This window comes from Taurulus bubalis (genome assembly GCF_910589615.1).
Source record: "Taurulus bubalis genome assembly, chromosome: 11".
Taxonomy (NCBI): domain Eukaryota; kingdom Metazoa; phylum Chordata; class Actinopteri; order Perciformes; family Cottidae; genus Taurulus; species Taurulus bubalis.
This window is the reverse complement of record NC_136599.1, coordinates 1280595-1303369: the sequence shown is the minus strand read 5'-3', so window position 1 is coordinate 1303369 and position 22775 is coordinate 1280595. Positions and strand designations below refer to the sequence as shown.

At 42.4% G+C, this 22775-nt stretch overlaps 2 protein-coding genes across 2 annotated transcripts in view; one reads left to right on the top strand and one right to left on the bottom strand.

Annotated features, from left to right (window-relative positions):
- The first annotated feature begins 435 nt into the window (after positions 1–435).
- Positions 436–14152, top strand: LOC306743541 (NLR family CARD domain-containing protein 3-like). Its single transcript, XM_079226062.1, is given in 9 exon segments — positions 436–515; positions 2519–2597; positions 2750–2978; positions 3142–4930; positions 5024–5197; positions 10061–10234; positions 12263–12309; positions 12467–13002; positions 13006–14152. Coding segments are annotated over 9 exon segments (3141 nt in total). The 5' UTR covers positions 436–447; the 3' UTR covers positions 13051–14152.
- A 4253-nt stretch (positions 14153–18405) lies between these two features.
- LOC306743544 (ADP-ribosylation factor-like protein 8A) overlaps positions 18406–22775 on the bottom strand; it is a 9559-nt gene continuing 5189 nt past the window's right edge. The window contains exons 4-7 of the mRNA XM_079226065.1: positions 22182–22275; positions 21614–21681; positions 20001–20071; positions 18406–18778 (exon numbers count right to left, since the gene is read on the bottom strand). Of these exons, the coding sequence (XP_079082191.1) occupies positions 18726–18778; positions 20001–20071; positions 21614–21681; positions 22182–22275 (286 nt within the window). The 3' untranslated portion in view covers positions 18406–18725. The remainder of the gene's footprint in view (positions 18779–20000; positions 20072–21613; positions 21682–22181; positions 22276–22775) is intronic.

The following is a 22775-nucleotide window of genomic DNA, read 5'->3' as shown; positions in this document are numbered from 1 at the left end:
GAACTGTTTAGACACATTCAACCATCGGTGGTTGAACTTTGGGTTTCATATTGTCCTCTGACTCTATAATCACTGGTGAACTTTAAATGACTGTGTTCTTTGTGTTCTTTAATGTCTGCTGGTTATCTTTGGAAGATCCTAAATATAAGTGTCTCCACCGCTCAGAGACAAACTTCTACAAGATGTGACTCCAGTAGTTTTAGTTATTGTGTCTCATTGTAGCGAGTTGGTTGAATAAGAAAACAACAAGTCACAATCAAGAAGCTGTGTCTTCTTTACCATTAACTACAAGTTTTGATGAAAAATTACATCAATTTTACTGTCCAATAAAACCAGTGGAAGCAGAAAAATGAATCTTGTATGTTCAGAAATCCTTTATGTTCAGTAATTCTCAGTGTTTCTATCAGTTCACAGAGAGAAAAGTCTCCTGAACCCAGCTGTGTGTCCATGAAGAGTGATCGGTCTAAACGTCGTCTGATTGAATTCAAAGATGGACGCCGTTCTTATGACCCAGAGTGAGTTCTTTAAACAGATGACTAAATGTTCTGATTCTCAGTCATGAAACACAGAATTGGTCGTGCATCATTTACAGTGTTGTTTTCATGATAATCAATCATGACAGAACTCAATATATTGTACTAACTGCTCAGTAGGTTCTGTATGAATCATTAACAATAAACAGTCTCTGGTGCAAACACAATGTGAGTTTATTCCTCCACAGACCAGGAGAGGTCAGAGTTTCAGAAAGCTGCAGAGTTCTGGGGACTCGGTACAGAATTTCAGGGACTACCTGCTGTGGTTTGTGGAGAAGTTTCAGAAGACTATGGGCACATATAATTGTGTGTTTATAAATATATATAATTGTACATATATTATGTTTATAAATATATGTATTTATATTTACATAAATAATTGCAAATAATTTGGTCAAAAGTAAAAAGACACCGCTGTAGTTCAAGGTTAAAGTTAAATAAAGTATTGAGTTATAAAACATAACCTTTCCCTCAGTCCAACTGATGTAACGTTACCTGTGAACAAATTATAAACTCTGAGAACAAAGACTGAATTATATCTCATGCTTAATCGCTATGGAGACATCGGAGTCAGCGGATCATTTCAAAAAGTCCTGCCGAGATGAGGCTGCTCTCGGTGGGCAGCAGAGCGCTGACTGCCTGGTCCCGTGAGCAGGACCTCAAATCTCCGAAATCGTCTCCGTATATTTTTAAGTAGGCTGAATCTTGACAAACCGACCACAGATTTGATGCTTAAACAACTAACTTCTCACCTGAAAACATCCTAAAATTACATTCTGTGACTCAAAAACACAGCATTCAGAACATTCTCATCCGCCACTGTTCCCTGTCGCTGGTGCGAAATGCATTCTGGGATATTGGCTGTCCCAAGTACGCACAAGTCACCTCTGATGCATCTTGGGTAAAATGAGCAGAGCAAGCCACATCCGGGCGTTTGGTTTGGGGACTAGCTGCAGGGATCTGGGTCTACATTCAGAGGTTTGGGGACTAGCTGCAGGGTTCTGGGTCTACATTCAGAGGTCTGGGGACTAGCTGCAGGGTTCTGGGTCTACATTCAGAGGTCTGGGGACTAGCTGCAGGGTTCTGGGTCTACATTCAGAGTTAATAAGCTATGCAGACATGTGTCAGAAGTCTGCAGGCAGAGTGCAGTTTGATGAGGAGTCAGTGGTTTTAAAGAGTTGTCTGTTGGAGGGTTGTCCTCATGAATCCTAGTTGTTTTTGGGAACTAGGCTTTTTTGTTGGGACTTCCTAAGATTTGAACTGTTTAGACACATTCAACCATCGGTGGTTGAGCTTTGGGTTTCATATTGTCCTCTGACTGTATAATCACTGGTGAACTTTAAATGACTGTGTTCTTTGTGTTGTTTAATGTCTGCTGGTTATCTTTGGAAGATCCTAAATATAAGTGTCTCCACCGCTCAGAGACAAACTTCTACAAGATGTGACTCCAGTAGTTTTAGTTATTGTGTCTCATTGTAGCGAGTTGGTTGAATAAGAAAACAACAAGTCACAATCAAGAAGCTGTGTCTTCTTTACCATTAACTACAAGTTTTGATGAAAAATTACATACATTTTACTGTCCAATAAAACCAGTGGAAGCAGAAAAATGAATCTTGTATGTTCAGAAATCCTTTATGTTCAGTAATTCTCAGTGTTTCTATCAGTTCACAGAGAGAAAAGTCTCCTGAACCCAGCTGTGTGTCCATGAAGAGTGATCGGTCTAAAGGTGGTTGGATTTACTTCAAAGATGGACGCCGTTCTTATGACCCAGAGTGAGTTCTTTAAACAGATGAAGCAGATGACTAACTGTCACACAGATGGTCGTCCTTCATCTCCAGTCTTCAGCATCTGGTTTATGAAATGATTAATCATGACAGAACACAACATCTTTAACTTATTGTTGTATTTGTGTTTTAATATCATGAACAATAAACAGTCTGTGGAGCAAACACAATGTGAGCTGATTGTTCATGACTCCTCCACAGAGAGGACCAGGAGAGCTCAGAGGTTCCCAGAGGTCCGTCTGCCCAGCAGCATCAAACACACCTGGACTCCATATTTATGGTCTGTACATGTGCAACTACTTTTACATCTATTCTGTTCACATCATCTCCATGCTGCACTCTTTAGACCAGTGGGTTGTCAGTCTGTCCAACATGGATCTGATGTTTGCTTCCATGGTTTTAGTTTGTCATTCATATAATATTCTGTTCCAGCTGCTGGAGGAGAACATCCTCACTTTTGTGAAGGACGAGCTGAAGAAGATCCAGAAGGTTGTGAGTTCAGATTACCCAGAATGCTTAGAGATTCAGAGTGAGGATGAGGAGGTATTGGATGGTGAGGATGAAGAGCAGAGGAGGAGGAGCAGAGAAGCCTTTCAGAAGATCTCACTGCACTTCCTGAGGAGCATGAAGCAGGAGGAGCTGGCTGACTGTCTGCAGAGCAGTAAGAGGATTTCTCTAAAGATTCAACATGCTGGATAAATGGGACGTTTACTAATGTCTCAAGAGATGGACCAGAATATATTCATAGACTCATTCTTTGAGGAAATGACATGTTGAAATCTATTCTTTGACTCATTGATGTTCTTTGTTGTGTGTTCATTCAGGACTTCCTGCTGGAGTTTGTCAGCGTAAACTCAAATCTAACCTGAAGAAGAAGTTCCAGTGTGTGTTTGAGGGGATCGCTAAAGCAGGAAACCCAACCCTTCTGAACCAGATCTACACAGAGCTCTACATCACAGAGGGAGGGACTGCAGAGGTCAATGATGAACATGAGGTCAGACAGATTGAAGCAGCATCCAGGAAACCACACAGACCAGAAACCACCATCAGACAAGAAGACTTCTTTAAAGCCTCACCTGGAGGAGAGGAACCAATCAGAACAGTGATGACAAAGGGAGTGGCTGGCATCGGGAAAACAGTCTTAACACAGAAGTTCACTCTGGACTGGGCTGAAGACAAAGCCAACCAGGACATCCAGTTCACGTTTCCATTCACGTTCAGAGAGCTGAATGTGCTGAAAGAGAAGAAGTTCAGCTTGGTGGAACTTGTTCATCACTTCTTCACTGAAACCAAAGAAGCAGGAATCTGCATGTTTGAAGAGTTCCCGGTTGTGTTCATCTTTGACGGTCTGGATGAGTGTCGACTTCCTCTGGACTTCCACAACAATGAGGTCCTGACTGACGTCAAAGAGTCCACCTCAGTGGATGTGCTGCTGACAAACCTCATCAGGGGGAAACTGCTTCCCTCTGCTCGCCTCTGGATAACCACACGACCTGCAGCAGCCAATCAGATCCCTCCTCACTGTGTTGGCTTGGTGACAGAGGTCAGAGGGTTCACTGACCCACAGAAGGAGGAGTACTTCAGGAAGAGGTTCAGAGATGAGGAGCAGGCCAGCAGGATCATCCCCCACATCAAGACCTCACAAAGTCTCCACATCATGTGCCACATCCCAGTCTTCTGCTGGATCACTGCTACAGTTCTGGAGGTCGTGTTGAAGACCACAGAGGGAGGACAGCTGCCCAAGACCCTGACTGAGATGTACATCCACTTCCTGGTGGTTCAGTCCAAAGTGAAGAAGGTCAAGTATGATGGAGGAGCTGAGACAGATCCACACTGGAGTCCAGAGAGCAGGAAGATGACTGAGTCTCTGGGAAAACTGGCTTTTGATCAGCTGCAGAAAGGGAACCTGATCTTCTATGAATCCGACCTGACAGAGTGTGGCATCGATATCAGAGCAGCCTCAGTGTACTCAGGAGTGTTCACACAGATCTTTAGAGAGGAGAGAGGACTGTACCAGGACAAGGTGTTCTGCTTTGTCCATCTGAGTGTTCAGGAGTTTCTGGCTGCTCTTCATGTCCACCTGACCTTCATCAACTCTGGTGTCAACCTGCTGGCAGAAGAACAAACAACCTCCCTGTTGTCAAAACCTGAACCAAGACATCTCTACCAGAGTGCTGTGGACAAGGCCTTCCAGAGTCCTAATGGACACCTGGACTTGTTCCTCCGCTTCCTCCTGGGTCTTTCACTGGAGACCAATCAGACTCTCCTACGAGGTCTGCTGACACAGACAGGAAGTAGCTCACGGACCAATCAGGAAACAGTTGAATACATCAAGGAGAAGATCAATGAGGATGTGTCTCCAGAGAAAAGCATCAATCTGTTCCACTGTCTGAATGAACTGAATGATGGTTCTCTAGTGGAGGAGATCCAACAGTCCCTGAGTTCAGGACGTCTCTCCACAGATAAACTGTCTCCTGCTCAGTGGTCAGCTCTGGTCTTCATCTTACTGTCATCAGGAAAAGATCTGGAGGTGTTTGACCTGAAGAAATACTCTGCTTCAGAGGAGGCTCTTCTGAGGCTGCTGCCAGTGGTCAAAGCCTCCAACAAAGCTCTGTAAGTACAGAGAGAGTTAGATTCATAGATCATAACTTAATACGCTGCTATCTTTTCCACGTATTATTGTTTTCTTCCTCCTTGTCTCTTCAGACTGAGTGTCTGTAACCTCTCAGAGAGAAGCTGTGAAGCTCTGTCCTCAGTCCTCAGCTCCCAGTCCTCTAGTCTGAGAGAGCTGGACCTGAGTAACAACAACCTGCAGGATTCAGGAGTGAAGCTGCTGTGTGCTGGACTGGAGAGTCCACACTGGAAACTGGAGATTCTCAGGTCAGATCAAGTTAGTTTGTCTTCAATGATATAAATGTGTCTCTAAACTATCAGGTCCATTTAGTGTGAACAGACTCTCTCTTTCTGAATCTATGAATTTGTTCATCAGGAGGTCAGATTTCATGAACCACTTAGAGCAGGGCTCAGCAACCTTTCCTATCCAAAGAGCCATTTTACCCTTTTTTTCTCCCAAAAATGTGTCTTATAAATTTGTATATATAGTCATATTATAAATACAAAAACTATAGTTTTGTTGTATTCATGAAATTATAGAACAAGAATGAAGACAATTCTTGAGATTGTATTGCTATTTTACCTGTTTTAACTATCAAACTCTTATGAAGTCGGCTACATTGAGATCAATTATGATGACAACGATGTGGACCTTGAGTCCTATCAATGTGTGTGGCTAATGTGGTAGAGCAGGGGTGGCCAACCAGTCAGAGACTAAGAGCCACATGTTTTACTGTGTTACCGAAAAGAGTCACATCATACACATGAACATCACCCCATCCCTTCCTCACACACACGCACGCACGCACGCACGCACGCACGCACGCACGCACGCACGCACGCACACACACACACACACACACACACACACACACACACACACACACACACACACACACACACACACACACACACACACACACACACACACAGACCTCTGCTCAGCCAGATTTAGTGTAAATGTCACACACCAACATGATGATGACAGAAATTGACTCCTACAGTACTAAGACCACAGGCCAGTCATTCTCAACACACACACAAACTCTCAGTTCAACCAAGTCCACAAACAAAAACATAATAATTTACAATAGCGTTTTTCTTTTACTATGCATGTTGCTTAGTGGGACTTCTGGCATTCCTTGCCTTGAACAATCCTCTTCAAATCTGGCTTGTATTCCGTTGTTGCCACTCGAAGCAATTCTTCCACATGGGTGTCAGTCAGAACAGATGGATGCTTTGATTTCACGTGTTTCAGGGTAGAAAAAAGACTCGCAGACGTATGTTGACCCAAACATTGACAGTATCTTAAGTAGGGATGGGTATCGTTTGGGTTTTTTCCGATACCGGTGCTAAACCGATACTTTTAAAACGATACCGTTGCCTGAACCGATACTTTTTTATTGCTAAGGCAATTTTTTTTTCTTCAAATTGAACAATATTATTAACTGTTTGAAGTATACTATAGATATAAATAATTAAGTACATACAAAACACACTTCAAACTACAGCTTCAAACCTTTTAACTTCAAACTATAAAAATATATATTTAAAAAAGAACAGACACAAGCATCATGGCCTGATGGGACCGTGTGCAACAGAACTCAGACTCTGTTGGATCCTAAAACTGCTGCTTTACTGGACTACACGTCACCATTAATATCAACTGGAGAGATTTGTTCCATCAAGCCGAGGACGGACGTTCAAAAGCTCGTGCTCGCTGGAAGCCCCGCCCCCTTGAGCCCCGCCCCTTGAACCCCGCCCCCTCGAGCCCCGCCCTGCATGCAGGCGGACAGAGAGCAGAGCAGCAGTGTGCTCTGATCCGCTATTTTAATAATCGTTTTTAGCGTGCGGGCACCGCGCTACCTTTTTAGTATCTATATACTGTGCAACTTTACAGAGTAGTGTAAAAAAAAAAGTATTTAATTCGGCTCAGGCACCGGAAGGAAGCACCGAAATCTGCGTTGCTTTTCGGTCCGGTAGGTACCGGACGTGTTGGTTCTCGGTACCCGACCCTAATCTTAAGCGCAGCTTAATTCATTTTCCCAAGGGGCCGCATGAGAAATTTGTACCGTTGTGGAGCGCCGAACCAATAGGCTGAACTTAATTCAATTAACTCAATATGAATGTTATAGCTTGATTAAAAAACTGTAAATTATATGATTTTGAGCTGCTAATGGTGAGAATACATGTTACAATAAGGCTATGAAAAAATGTAAAAAATGTGATTACATTTTTTATGATTCTTTTTAAACCTTAGCTTAAATATGTACAGTATGTTAAAGACCAGCAATTTATTAACTTTATACAAAAGCAATCAGTGCTTTTGATGTTTTCCAGTTCAGTTCAGTTGTTCTTTCTCAGTGAGAAAAGTCCAGTCTGTGTTGCTTAAAAAAGTGCACTGAAGTCTGGTTGAATGAGGTGGAGATGAAGGACAGCTGGCAGAGAGAGAGGATCTGATCTGTTGACCTTCATCACTAGAATGTTTGTTCTCATGTAGGTAGATCCAAAGAGAACCAACATCTTCTGAGCATCTTTCCTCATGTGAGGAACGTTCTCCTCTTTGAGAGAAGAGTGAAGATCCAGAAGTGATCCTGACTTAAAGTGCTCTGCATAGTGGATCAGACCGCAGATCAGATCCGCGGCGGCTTTGCGCGATTAATGTTCAATCTGGAGGCGGAGGCTGCAGCGCGAGGCTCCTGTGAGACTGACCGCCTGTGAGAGCTCTGGACCGGCATAGCGGAACAGAAACTGCAGAACAAGACGCTTTCACTTCAGTCGTCAAGTTGGCAACACTGCTCGTCGTGAGGCTGCGTAAGCGCGCACGCACACATCAATAAACCGCCTTCAAAGTGAAAGCAGTGCCGTTTGTATTGCATTCATGGCGTGCATCTTATTTATTTTTCATTTTTGATTGACCTCACGCGGGCCAGACTGGGAGAGCCCGCGGGCCGTAAGATGCCCAGGTCTGGTCTGAAGTGTTTGCAAAATCAATGAAAAGATTTTAAAAGAAAAAAAACACAAACACAAACTTTGATATGAACGTAAGAGCCGCATGAAACCAGGCAAAGAGCCGCGGGTTGGCCAGGCCTGTGGTAGAGTGTTGGTCCTAGAACTGCAAGGTATCAGGTTCAATCCCCACTGGAGGTTTACATTTTAAAACGCATATATTTTGCTTTGTTTCCACTGAGCGTCCTCACTGCGCCGGACTTTTTTACTAGCGGACGCCTCAGTGTCTCATGAGCTGCCACAGAACCAGCAGCAGTGGTGGAGTTTGGAGACGTGATCCACTTCCTGAAAGTAGATTTTACTTCACTCAGTTTGCTGCAGCAGTTGAGGAATCGTTCTTCTGCAGCTTGATAGCTTGTTCTGGAAGAGTCTTTCAACAATAAATGTTTTGTTTGCTAATTTCTCGTCACAAATCAAACATATCAGCATCGTTGGCAGTGAAAGCAAATTAATACGCCCACGAATTAAACTCTCTTTTTTCTCTGTGACTTTTATGTATTTATTTTTATCCGTTGATAGTTTAACGAGGGCGGGGCTCTGGAAATCACGAGTAGCCAGCTGCAGGGAGATCGGTGAGATCGGTGTGATCGGTGTGATCGATGTGATCATTTTTTTTGAACATTTTTTTGAACATTTTTGTTGAACAACCACAACATCGGTGTAAACATTTTTTTATTTCCATTGACCCAATATCACCTCAAACTCCAAGATAAGAGGAGTTCCCTTTGATTTTCCGCTTGGCAAAAAAATAAAATTAAAAAAAAAGTTATTCTTATTTTATTCCTTCCCAAAGCCTCCGGAGCTAAAGATCCGCGGGTTACCGACCCCTGACTTAGAGGAACTCGTCTCAGAGACTGAACTAGAGAACCTTGTAGAACAGACACATTCGATCCACAGTGGGTTAATAAACGATGGTGACGTGTGAAACATAATTTTCTTTCATAATGAAACATCACAGGGTCGTCTTGTTGTTCCTCTCATATATGCTTTAAGATAATATATATTTGATCGAAGTAATGAATGAGAAGGAGAAATGCAGGAAAAGAGACTGAAAACTTGAATGTGTCTCTACATTTATGTCGATGCTCTGTTTTACTGTTGTTTATATCTTTTATGCTTATCTTTTACCCTGTATTATTTTATTGTATTTGTAAGGTGACCTTGGGTGCCTTGAAAGGCGCCTCCAAATTTAATGTATTATTATTATTATTACAGTGACGATCTGTTGAGAGTTTAATGGTTGTTTATTTCTGATTGAGAACGTAACAAACAGAATATCAAGTTTAATTTCTTGTGTAGCCCCCTCTCTAATTGCTGTTCTAAGCAGGGGCCTCATACCATACCCCTGTTGCACGGGAGGTGCAGTGGAGAGGGTCTACTCCAAATATCGCGATACTGTTAGTGTGAGCTCAAACTCCCATGCATTTATACACATATACCTGTAACCTTGGTTAGTACCCCTTATTTCTTTAAGTAAAAATAACATTAGGTTAACACATGAATGTCGTACACACACATTGAATGCAACACCATCGACATTTAATCTGACCACAAACAACAACCCACGTTGTGTAACAAGAACACCCAAAGAGTATCTAGTAGTCCATGCTAGGGAACCCTATGTTGGTGCGCTTGTTGGAGCTCATGTCAATCCTCCACACTAAGTGGCAGATTGACTCTCAGGTCAGATCAAGTTAATTTGTCTTCAATGATCAAATGTGTCAATAATATAAAGTTATAAATAAAGTTTAATTTCTCTTTCTCGCACTTTGTTTTCTCTCTCTCTCTCTCTCTCTCTCTCTCTCTCTCTCTCTCTCTCTGTCTCTCTCTCGTCGGGAAAAGAACAGAAAACCCAAACTGTGTTTTTAACTCTAATAATCAACATTAAATATTTACCCCTCATCCTGATATTAATACTTCAGTACTTCCTGTTTCCAGTAGAGAACACTGAACTGAATTATTTTATCTTGTTTAGATTAAAAAAGCAAGAGTTTTATCCACTTTCACTGAACACATCATATTTGTTCTTTCTGATTCTACTTTAGTCCAGACTCATTATCAAAGAGGATTTCATTTTGACATGAATATTATTTTTCTTCTTGTTGATTGTTGTCTCTTCAGACTGAGTAACTGTAACCTCTCAGAGAGAAGCTGTGAAGCTCTGTCCTCAGTCCTCAGCTCCCAGTCCTCTAGTCTGAGAGAGCTGGACCTGAGTAACAACAACCTGCAGGATTCAGGAGTGAAGCTGCTGTCTGCTGGACTGGAGAGTCCACACTGGAGACTGGAGACTCTCAGGTCAGGATGTAAACATGTAAAACTAGTTGACACTCAGATCCTGATTTTCATTCATGGATAAACTCGTATCCTCCTCCAGATTGTCTTAAGATGTGACGTGTGTTGTGTTGTGTGTTTGCAGGCTGTCAGGCTGTCTGATCTCAGAGGAAGGCTGTGCTTCTCTGGCCTCAGCTCTGAGCTCCAACCCCTCCCATCTGAGAGAGCTGGACCTGAGCTACAATCATCCAGGAGACGCAGGAGTGAAGCTGCTGTCTGCTGGACTGGAGGATCCACTCTGGAGACTGGAGACTCTCAGGTATGAAGAGGCTGCAGCCACAGAGCATCAGTCTGATAGAGGAGGTAGAGCTGGAAACCTGTTCTCTGTCACACTGTCAGCCTGGTTAATATGACCCTGACACACCAAGCTGACCTCAAACTACCAGAGACTCATCTAACTGTTTGTGTCCCACACGATGTTGCACGGTGTATCGATACTAAAAGGTACCGCGGTACCCGTACGTTAAAAACAATGTGACTTTGCATATCTTTAGTATTGATGCTTCATTAAAATAGTGTGCGATCAGAGCGCACTCACTGCTCTGCTCTCTGTCATGCTGCCTGCATGCATTGACTGCAAGGGGGCGGAGCTTAAGGAGACAGGTCTTAAGGAGGCGGGGCTTAATGAGGCTTAATGAGGCTTAAGGAGGCAGGGCTTAAGGAGGCGGGGCTTAATGAGGCTTAAGGAGACAGGTCTTTAGGAGGCGGGGCTTAATGAGGCTTAAGGAGGCAGGGCTTAAGGAGGCGGGGCTTAATGAGGCTTAATGAGGCTTAAGGAGACAGGTGTTAAGGAGGCGGGGCTTAATGAGGCTTAAGGAGGCTGCCCAGCGCTCACACAGCGAGTGATCAGGGGAGACATGATGGCCTCAATGCAGGAGCTCTTGCCGACTGTCCTCGGCTTGTTGGAACAAAAGATGAAGAAGTGAAATGTGAAAGTACTTTGGCTCCATTACAGACTGAAGGAAAGCCCACTGACACACAGAGACCCGTCTAACAGACCAAGGGAGGACACGTCAAACATGGCAGAGCTCCTTTCAGACAGACACCAGACAACAGGCTACATAGCCGTGTAGAATCAATGCTGTGATGGCACCATGTAGTGTTCATTAATATCTTGCTGGAGGCTAATACTAATAATATGGCATTTGTTAAGTGTTCAAAAAGCTGATAAAAGCTGGTTAAAAGGGAACCAGACAGATGTTTGATTTATTACTTTTCAGTCTCCAGTGTGTGTTTCCCTTTAGTCCAGACATTACTGTGAAAAGACAAAGAAACAATCTGTTTAAACCTTCTTGATGAATCATCACAATAGGAATGTGTTGCTGTTTAAAGGAGTTCAGCTCCACCTGGTTTTGGTTTGTTTTGCACTGAGAGACAGTTCTCTGGCTGATAGAGTGGACTTGTTGAAGCTACAGGTGACAGTCGGCCACAGACGCTCAGCTGGTGAACATAGTGGAGCATTTAGCAGCTAAAGAGACAGATGTTTCCCTCAGGAGGTGGAGACCAAACACAGAGCTAAGAGAGAGAATAGTGGACTTCCATTCATCAGGTGACACAAACACAAAGAGTCCTGATGAGTCATCATGTTGATGTGGAACTGCTGGATGTGGAAGCAGCTGGTTGATATCATGTCAGACACAACTACTTCATAAGCTGATAATGTGTCAGATGTTGTGTTTACAGCTTGTTTTCACTGAACCACAAACAGACAAAGAATCAACTGATGCAGGTTTAAACATCTGATTTACTGACTGACTGGTAGAGGAAACTGAGTCTGAACTGGAGGATGATTGTCAATACAATACTGATAATAATAAATCATGAATCAGTGAACGTGATGAGCTGTCGTCATCGGCCAATCAGAAGAAGCTCCATGAAGAATATGAGCTGATGAATAATAAGTGGTCCATGTGAACATGAATAACAAAGCTCTGTGATGAGAGTGATGTCATGTTCATGTGTTCATGCTGCTCTGACTCCTCCTCCTTTCAGGGTGGAGCCTGCTGGAGTCCGATGGGTCAGACCAGGTCTGAGGAAGTGTAAGTGTGCTTTGAGTTTGATTCATGAAAACATTCAACCGTCTTCAGACTGTGACATCACTCATTCACATCTCTGATGTCATCATCAAAGTGTCACTAGATGAACAGATGATAGATTAATAACTGCAGCTGTATTGTGTCTTGTTCTCTCCATCAGATTCCTGTGAACTCACACTCGACACAAACACAGTGAGCAGGAAACTCAAACTGTCTGACAACAACAGGAAGGTGACATGTGTGGAGGAGCATCAGTCATATCCTGATCATCCAGACAGGTTTGACGACTGTCCTCAGCTGCTGTGTAGAACTGGTCTGACTGGTCGCTGTTACTGGGAGGTCGAGTGGAGAGGAGGAGTTTCTATATCAGTGAGTTACAGAGGAATCAGAAGGAGAGGAAACAGTAGAGACTGTTTGTTTGGATGGAATGATCAGTCCTGGAGTCTGGAGTGTTTTAATGGTCGTTACTCTGTCCGTCACAATGAGACAGTAACACACATCTCCTCCTCCTCCTCCTCTGGTAGAGTAGCAGTGTATGTGGACTGTCCTGCTGGCTCTCTGTCCTTCTACAGAGTCTCCTCTGACACACTGATCCACCTCCACACCTTCAGCACCACATTCACTGAACCTCTTTATCCTGGGTTCAGGTTCAGGTTCTTTCCTGGTTCCTCAGTGTCTCTGTGTTCTCTGGAGGATTGAGAGTCTCCTCCTGGTAGAGAAACCTTCTCTCTGCTGTCCAGGTAGTTCAGCCTGTACAGGATCACACAGCTGATGTTAGTTAGCAGCAACCTGATCTCTCAGTGGTTGTAAACAGGTGCAGCAGGTGAGGGGTACCTGAGCTGGTCTGGACTCAGGGGGGTTGAGAGCTCTCTGGACTTGTGGTGTTGCAGATGGATGTGTGAGAGCTGAGCGAGGTCCATGTAATGACCTGAAATGATCTGTTTCTGAGAGAAGAAACATGTTTTACTTTGTGTATAAAACTCAACTTTGTTGTCTTGAAACATTTGTTTGTGTGAAGAAAAACCTCCGAATGTCAAACGAGAGTCTTTCTGGATCAGATTCAGCTTCTGTGGAGAAATAATCACAACTTGTAAAGAGCTGTTTTGATTTGAAGAAACTAAATTCATCATCTTTTGTTATTTTTTCATTAATTCTTTTTTTATTGTAAAAATAAAAAGACAATACATAGACATAACATCAAGAGGACGACAAAACCGTGAGATACAAGCCAGCAAAACATTATATATTCAGGGTATAGAAGTACGGTGTGTGTGTGTGTGTGTGTGTGTGTGTGTGTGTGTGTGTGTGTGTGTGTGTGTGTGTGTGTGTGTGTGTGTGTGTGTGTGTGTTTTATTATTTCATCAAAAAAAGGCACAAAGTATAGATGAGGGCAGATTCATATGTGTGTGTATGCATGTACGTGGGTTTCAATTGGGTTTCAGGCTAAAAATGACAAACAAGTGAATATGAATAGAATGAGTCATGAAACAGTGAAGGATGACCAGGTGGAGTTCTGTTGTATTGTAAATGATGGAGGATGTTAGACTGTCCATTGAACTGTGTGATCATGAGGTTTCTCCAGTGTGTGATGTGTATGTTATTCCTTCATCTCCAGGTCATGAGGATAGTTTTCTTGGTGATAGTTGAGGCCACGAGGTCACCAGCGTTAGTTTGGCTGAGCTTTATTGTAGAAATGTCTCCTAGTAAACACAGGGATGATGGGACCAGGCCATTTTATCTTTTTCTTTTTTCATCTTTTCTTCTCTTCTTGCATTATCCGTTGTCGTAACCTTTAACCTTGTTATTGTCAAAACTAATAAAACTGGTTTGTATGTTGTACATTCCAACCAAAGTCCAGTGTTGCTGGTCTCTGAAGGCGTCTGGTCGTCTCCACACGGTGAGAGAGCTCTTCTCCTGCGATGGGCTGACAGGAGTGAATGATTGGTTCTCCTGAAGGTTCCAACCACACGGGGTTCCTCCTCCAGTGGTGGCCTCTACAACCTTTAAAAACCACCTATCTTTAGCCCTTTCCTCTAAATGTCATCCCCAAACTAAAAAGGGTGCATCTCTGCCACCACTAGGGCTGTTTGAATAATGTTGGTTATAATAAAAGGTACACATGTGAACATTTAGGTCAGATGTGTAAATATCAGTGGACTTCTTTGAACTTTGTTTTCAAACACATTTTTTTTGTATATTTCAAAATGTTTGCTCTAAATTTCCATTGAAACTATTTATTTAAAGCACATTTGATGAAGACAGATTTAAAATATACCAAATATTTTGTGTATTTTAAGTAATATTTTAGTTTATTTAGTAAGTAAACTTATTCGTGCTATTATTTCAATATATTAATATTCTTTTGTATTGTGTTAAAAAGTATTAGTGAAAATGCACCGAAAGCACTTTTTTAAATTATATATTTTGGTATCTTGCCGTTTTAGTATATCTTATTCATGCTTATATTTCAGTACAGTATGTGTGCATTTCCTTGAGAAAAATGTAAATTATTATTATAAATACAAATATTATTTATAAAAAGACATTTAGTCACAAACTAACATTTAACCAACAAACAACACAGAACAATGAATACAGTTGAAACTCTTCTTGTCGTTCAGAGCAGTGGAGGTAACCCTGCATATGGTTCCCCTACATACGTTCTCCTGGTTCTGCAGAACAGAACATGATGTGACAAATGCAGAATGTTTGACTCTCATGGGGCAAGTTTGTTGAAATATTCAGTGATTTATATTTAAGGAAAGACCTCTGCTGCCCTCTAGTGACCAAAGCTGAGCATATTGTTTAGTGGCCTGTTTGAAAAGCTTTTTCTGAGTACGAACCTGAGTTCTATGAAGAAGTCATGTTGCATGGCGTCGTCCACTCCCACATGAGGCTGGTAAGCAAATTGCACAGGGTCCATCGACGATTTCACCTGCGGTCGGAGGTGAGCCAAGACCAGCCTCTCCAGCACCTTCATCACATGGGAGGTGAGGGCTACCGGTCGGTAGTCGTTGAGGACGGATGGAGTCGACTTCTTCGGGACAGGGACCAGGCACGACGTCTTCCACAGCACCGGGACCTCCTCCTGCCTCAGGCTGAGGTTGTAGAGGTGCTGCAGGACACCAGACAGCTGGGTGGCGCAGGTCTTTAGGACCCTGGGGCTGATGCCATCATAGGGTCGAGAACCAAAGAGATGAGAACTGTCTGCTGAAGAAGATTGTGACTTATGGGTGAAAGCACCAGAACGGCCACTCAAGGGAGCGTGTGATTTTATGAATTATGATTATTTTTACTAGTTACGGCTTTTTAAAGGAAAGAAACCAGATCTCGGACAAATTGAGTCTCATTTACAGTCGAGAATAAACTTGTTTTATGCTTCAGGTGTTCAGTTCGTCAACATGTTTTAAAACGGGTTATATAATAATAATATATATATATATATATATATTAATATATATTAATAACATATATTAATACATATTAATAATATACATTTATATATATTGTATATATATCATAATATATATTATTATTATATATATTATAACATATATTTTAATATATATGTATATATAATATATTATTATATACATATATACATATAACATATATAGATACATATATTATATATAATACTATATATATAGTTATTATATATATTATAACATATATAGATAGATATATTTTATATAATAATATAGTTATTACATATATTATAACATATATAGATAGATATATTATATATAATATTATATATAGTTATTATACATATTATAACATATATAGATAGATACATTATATATAATATTATATATAGTTATTATACATATTATAACATATATAGATAGATGTATTATATATAATATTATATATAGTTATTATACATATAACATATATAGATAGATATATTATATATAATATTATATATAGTTATTATACATATTATAACATATATAGATAGATATATTATATATAATATTACATATAGTTAATATATATATATTATAACATATAGATATTATGATAACATATATATCATAATGTATATAGAAAGTGGTTTGCTGGTGAAAAAGATCTTTCAGAGTCTCTGTTCATGAGGATCCGTTTGTTTTGAGACGCTGAACCTTCAGTCTGGACTCCGTCATGTTTTTGGTTTTTATTTGAGGATGGAACCGTACGCTTCACTTCCTGTTGTTCCAGCTCGGCCGTGACCACAGGACGTTACTCCTTCCTGTTCCTGTTTGTCCTGCGCTCTGATTGGCTGCTGTCGGGACCAGGACGTGTCGTGAACCAATAGGAGAGCAGAGCTGACCAAGACGTTGTTGAAGGAGATCTACGTACGAAGGGTTTGGAGCTGAGAACTTTAGTTCTGGTTCTTTCCCTCAGTCTTTATTATATACAACACACATGTTATATGTATCAAATAATATCATGGCTGGAAATGCTTTATCACCAAAATGAAGATTTAAATAGTTTCCAGTTTTCTTTTGAGCTTAATAATAAAAAATAAACGTGAAATGGACATTTTTTCAAATTGTTTTATCAACCTGAAAATTAAACAAACTGGAGTTCCATTTGAATATTAGTTTAAATAAAATAAAGTAACTCATGCATTGGGATTCTTCCAGGTCTTTTCTCTGAAATTGACAAATATGAAACAGACCATGAAATAAACATCTTTTAATATTTAATATTCATTCGCCATGAAGCTAAAACAAGGATGGAACTAAAGTTGTTTATTTCACTTTAACTTTCTCGCTGAATGTTTTCATTTTCAACCATTACAATTATTTTCCGATTCAACTTCTTTCACTTCTTCAAACATCAAATGCAGAAAAGTACGTTTTTAATTTCAATTTCAATATTTTTCTGCAGACGAATATATTGTACATTATTAAATTAGCTCATAAACACGATGTAATGTTCGTGACCTCACGAGTCGTGAAAATCCGTCGGGAGAAAAACAAATAGATGAAAACGGTTCAGATAAATGGATTTTTAAAATAAACATTTAATATGCGGGAGTTTCAACGCTGAATTAATTACATGGCTGCGTTTCATACCGACGTGATGCGTGAACGCTGCGTGTGATCACGTGACACCCCGAGGTCCAATCAGCGGCTCGCATCCAGAGACATAACAATAATAATACAAAAAACAACAATATAAAACCAATAAGAATAAAAAGCTTATTACAGAGATATGAACAGAAACAACATTTCTCCAGGTCAGAGTACCGACTTCCTTAAATCTGGACAGACCAGCTTATGTTAAGAAGATTATTAACATTATTCTCATTATTAATATCTTACAAAAAACAAAATCAAAACAGTGCAATAAAAAGTTTTTTTGTTTTTAAATCCCTCGCTCGGCAAGATGAGGGGGCGGGGCTTGGCGGCGGGGGGGCGGGGCTTGGCGGCGAGGGAACGAGAGAAGGTAACATCCAAAAATAACAAAGGAAGGAAGGATAGAGGGAACACAGAGGAGGAGGAGGGAGGAAGAGGAGGAGGAGGGAGGAAGAGGAGGGAGGAAGAGGAGGGAGGAAGAGGAGGAGGCGGAGCTTCTCAGGATTATATAAAGGTGAAATAAAGGAGGAGTGGATGGATGAACCATGTGGAGGAAGAGAGGAAGAGAGGGAGGATGAAGGCAGGTCTGTGACGTCATGAAGGAGGGACCAGGGGGAGAAGAGGAGCATCATGGGAAAACCCACACAACAGGCTCAGAGCTCCGTATTAACGAGGAAAAGTTGAGCAAACAGACGTTCTGAGGCTGCTGTGTGGATCTGAGAGGACGCTCTGATGACCACTTCCTGTTTGGTCGGCACCACATTTCAAAATAAAAGAAGTTTCTATCCATGAGACCTTTAGTGTGGACTGGTGTCTTTTAGGGAGTTTCTTCTCGTGGGGCATATATATATATATATATATATATATATATATATATATATATATATATATATATATATATATATATATATATATATAAATGTTTAATTGTAGACATGAAGACAGAATCAGCTGTCTGAGTCCCCTCCCCCTCCCAAAGAATAAAATACCCGTTAGCTTAATCTCATTAATGCTTCTAATCAGCCGTCAATCATTCTTTCGTACCGATTAGAATCAACGTTTGTGATTAAATGTGTATTTAAATCGGCAGCTCACGAAAGAGCGAGCCATGGAAATGCTTTTAAAAAGAGAGGAAACAGGAAGTGGATCCATTCGACCCGCTTCGATGTTTTTTATTTCATGAGGAACGAGGCATCAGCGCATCTCCAGGGGGGGAGGGAGGTAAAGATTTGGGAAGAGCGGGGGAGGGGTTTGCTCAAAAGAGTAAGTGTGTGTTGGACAGGTGGGCGTGGCCTGTTCTGTTGGGGGAGGGGCGTGGCCTGTTCTGTTGGGGAGGGGCGTGGCCTGTTCTCAGGAACTCCTCTTAGTCCGGGAGTGTTGAATCAACCACTGAAGAGTGATGTCTGCAGAGAGAGAGAGAGAGAGAGAGAGAGAGAGAGAGAGAGAGAGAGAGAGAGAGAGGAGGAAGAAGAGACAGAACATTTACTACACAAGGAGAGCTAGCAACGCTAGCAGCACCGCTAACAGAAAACCAACAGGTGGAGAGCTAGTAACATTAGCAGCACCGCTAACAGAGAACCAACAGGAGGAGAGCTAGTAACGTTAGCAGCACCGCTAACAGAGAACCAACAGGAGGAGAGCTAGTAACGTTAGCAGCACCGCTAACAGAGAACCAACAGGAGGAGAGCTAGTAACGTTAGCAGCAACGCTAACAGAGAACCAACAGGAGGAGAGCTAGTAACGTTAGCAGCACCGCTAACAGAGAACCAACAGGAGGAGAGCTAGTAACGCTAGCAGCACCGCTAACAGAGAACCAACAGGAGGAGAGCTAGTAACGTTAGCAGCACCGCTAACAGAGAACCAACAGGAGGAGAGCTAGTAACGTTAGCAGCACCGCTAACAGAGAAGCATCAGGAGGAGAGCTAGTAACGTTAGCAGCACCGCTAACAGAGAACCAACAGGAGGAGAGCTAGTAACGCTAGCAGCACCGCTAACAGAGAACCAACAGGAGGAGAGCTAGTAATGTTAGCAGCACCGCTAACAGAGAACCAACAGGAGGAGAGCTAGTAATGTTAGCAGCACCGCTAACAGAGAACCAACAGGAGGAGAGCTAGTAACATTAGCAGCACCGCTAACAGAGAACCAACAGGAGGAGAGCTAGTAACGTTAGCAGCACCGCTAACAGAGAAGCATCAGGAGGAGAGCTAGTAACGTTAGCAGCGCCGCTAACAGAGAACCAACAGGAGGAGAGCTAGTAACGCTAGCAGCACCGCTAACAGAGAACCAACAGGAGGAGAGCTAGTAATGTTAGCAGCACCGCTAACAGAGAACCAACAGGAGGAGAGCTAGTAATGTTAGCAGCACCGCTAACAGAGAACCAGCGGAGGTTCACTTCAGTTACAATACGATGCGTTCAGGCTCCGCTCAGTGAAATGAGGACTGGCTGAAGGTAAATGACACGCTGTCAGCTCATTATTACACTTCATTCACACTAAGAATAAATATAACAGTATTATCTGAACAAAAATAATCACACAAAATTACTAGAACAATGTGTGTGTGTGTGTGTGTGTGTGTGTGTGTGTGTGTGTGTGTGTGTGTGTGTGTGTGTGTGTGTGTGTGTACCGATGTTGTCCTTCTCCTTGCAGGAGATGGAGTAGCAGCAGATCTCTCGGTCCTGGATGGCCGACAGGTTCCTGATTAAAAGTGAAAACATAAACATATAGAAAGTATTGATTATGATCAGCGACGAGTCATGTGACCAGAAACACCACGAGTCATGTGACCAGAAACACCACGAGTCATGTGACCAGAAACACCACGAGTCATGTGACCAGAAACACCACCAGTCATGTGACCAGAAACACCACCAGTCATGTGACCAGAAACACCACCAGTCATGTGACCAGAAACACACATATTTGTGTTTATTCAATACGAAACATTGTAACTCGTTACAGTGATAATTTAAGTTTTTTTTAATTCTGGTTATTTAACATTTTAAGTGTTTGACTGGTTCAGAACTGCAGTGGGCAGCACACACACACTCATATACACACACACTCATATACACACACACACACACACACACACACACACACACACACACACACACACACACACACACACACACACACACACACACACAGTTTGATGGATCAATGTGTCGTGGTGGTTCTGGCGCCCCCTGTGGATAAAGGTGGTAGTGTTCGTAGCACCATGGTCCCTTTAGAAAACCCTCATTTAACCACAGCAGGATCTTCTCTCTGATGGTCTGGATACTGATGAGGTCTAGAAGGGACCAGGACTACACTGAGGTCTATTGAGGACCAGGACTACGCTGAGGTCTCTAGAGGACCAGGACTAGACTGAGGTCTCTAGAGGACCAGGACTACGTTGAGGTCTCTAGAGGACCAGGACTAGACTGAGGTCTCTAGAGGACCAGGACTACGCTGAGGTCTCTAGAGGACCAGGACTAGACTGAGGTCTCTAGAGGACCAGGACTACGCTGAGGTCTCTAGAGGACCAGGACTAGACTGAGGTCTCTAGAGGACCAGGACTAGACTGAGGTCTATAGAGGACCAGGACTACACTGAGGTCTATAGAGGACCAGGACTAGACTGAGGTCTATACAGGACCAGGACTACACTGAGGTCTATAGAGGACCAGGACTAGACTGAGGTCTATACAGGACCAGGACTACACTGAGGTCTATAGAGGACCAGGACTAGACTGAGGTCTCTAGAGGACCAGGACTAGACTGAGGTCTATAGAGGACCAGGACTACACTGAGGTCTATAGAGGACCAGGACTAGACTGAGGTCTATACAGGACCAGGACTAGACTGAGGTCTATACAGGACCAGGACTACACTGAGGTCTATAGAGGACCAGGACTAGACTGAGGTCTATAGAGGACCAGGACTAGACTGAGGTCTATAGAGGACCAGGACTACACTGAGGTCTATAGGGACCAGGACTAGACTGAGGTCTATAGAGGACCAGGACTAGACTGAGGTCTATAGGGACCAGGACTAGACTGAGGTCTATAGAGGACCAGGACTAGACTGAGGTCTATAGAGGACCAGGACTAGACTGAGGTCTATAGAGGACCAGGACTAGACTGAGGTCTATAGGGACCAGGACTACGCTGAGGTCTCTAGAGGACCAGGACTTGACTGAGGCCGGGTCATGCACAGTTTGAAGAAGCTCTGGTCTTGGAGGACCTGGTCTACTCACATCCTCTCTATGAGCTCCTTCTCGTCCAGGGCTCCTGGGAGGTCCCTCTTGTTTCCCAGGACCAGAACCTGAACACACGGGGACAAGAACAGGTTCTGAGAGACCAGCAGGCCGCTTCTGTACATGAATATTTATATATAAAAACACATAAAATAAATATGAATACATTTAAAATAAAAATATAATATAAATACATGTAAAATATATATTTATATATAACATGAAAATACATAAATATATAATTAATAGAGCTCTGGTCGGGTCAGTTGGAGGTCGTTCTCGTTATTATTTAATGTGTCGAGTCTGTTCTGTGTTCAGCTGGTCCTGGTCCTGGTTCTGGTCTGGTCCTGGTCTGGTCTGGTCCTGGTTCTGGTCCTGGTCCTGGTCCTGGTTCTGGTCCTGGTCCTGGTCTGGTCCTGGTTCTGGTCCTGGTATGGTCTGGTCCTGGTTCTGGTCCTGGTTCTGGTCTGGTTCTGGTCTGGTTCTGGTCTGGTCCTGGTTCTGGTCTGGTTTGGTCCTGGTTCTGGTCTGGTTCTAGGTCTGGTCTGGTTCTGGTTCTGGTTCTTACAGGAATCCCCTGCAGCTGTGGTTTGTCCAGCAGGTTGTGGAGTTCGTTCTTTGAGGCTTCAATCTTCTCCGGATCGGCTGCGTCCACCATGTAGCTGCAAATACATAATAAATACATGAATACATAAATAAGTACATAAATAAATACATAAATACATGTAGCTGCAAATACATTAATACATAAATCTATGTAGCTGCAAGAAGACAGAACATAACATTAAATAAATCAATAACACGTTGTTAAAACGTTCTCAACTCGTCAACGTCACAACTGACGAGGCCGCCAATCAAACCCAGCAGGAGGCGGGACCTACTCCTTTCACTGACTTCCTGTTTGCAGACATGGAGGCGGGACATGATGAGATAGTTATTTATGAATATTCATAACGGACTCAGCTTTTGACTCAGCTCTTTCTTCCCTGTTCCAGTAGTCGTATGAACCCCAAATGACTTCTGTGGGAGCCAAATGGGATCACACTTTACTACTGAATATGTCCACTGGGTGGCGCTGTTCTGTGTTCTTGGATTAGCTTTATATGCAATCAGAACACGAGTGACGGCAGGTGTTGGACCCCGGAAAAGGGCGAATGGTAAG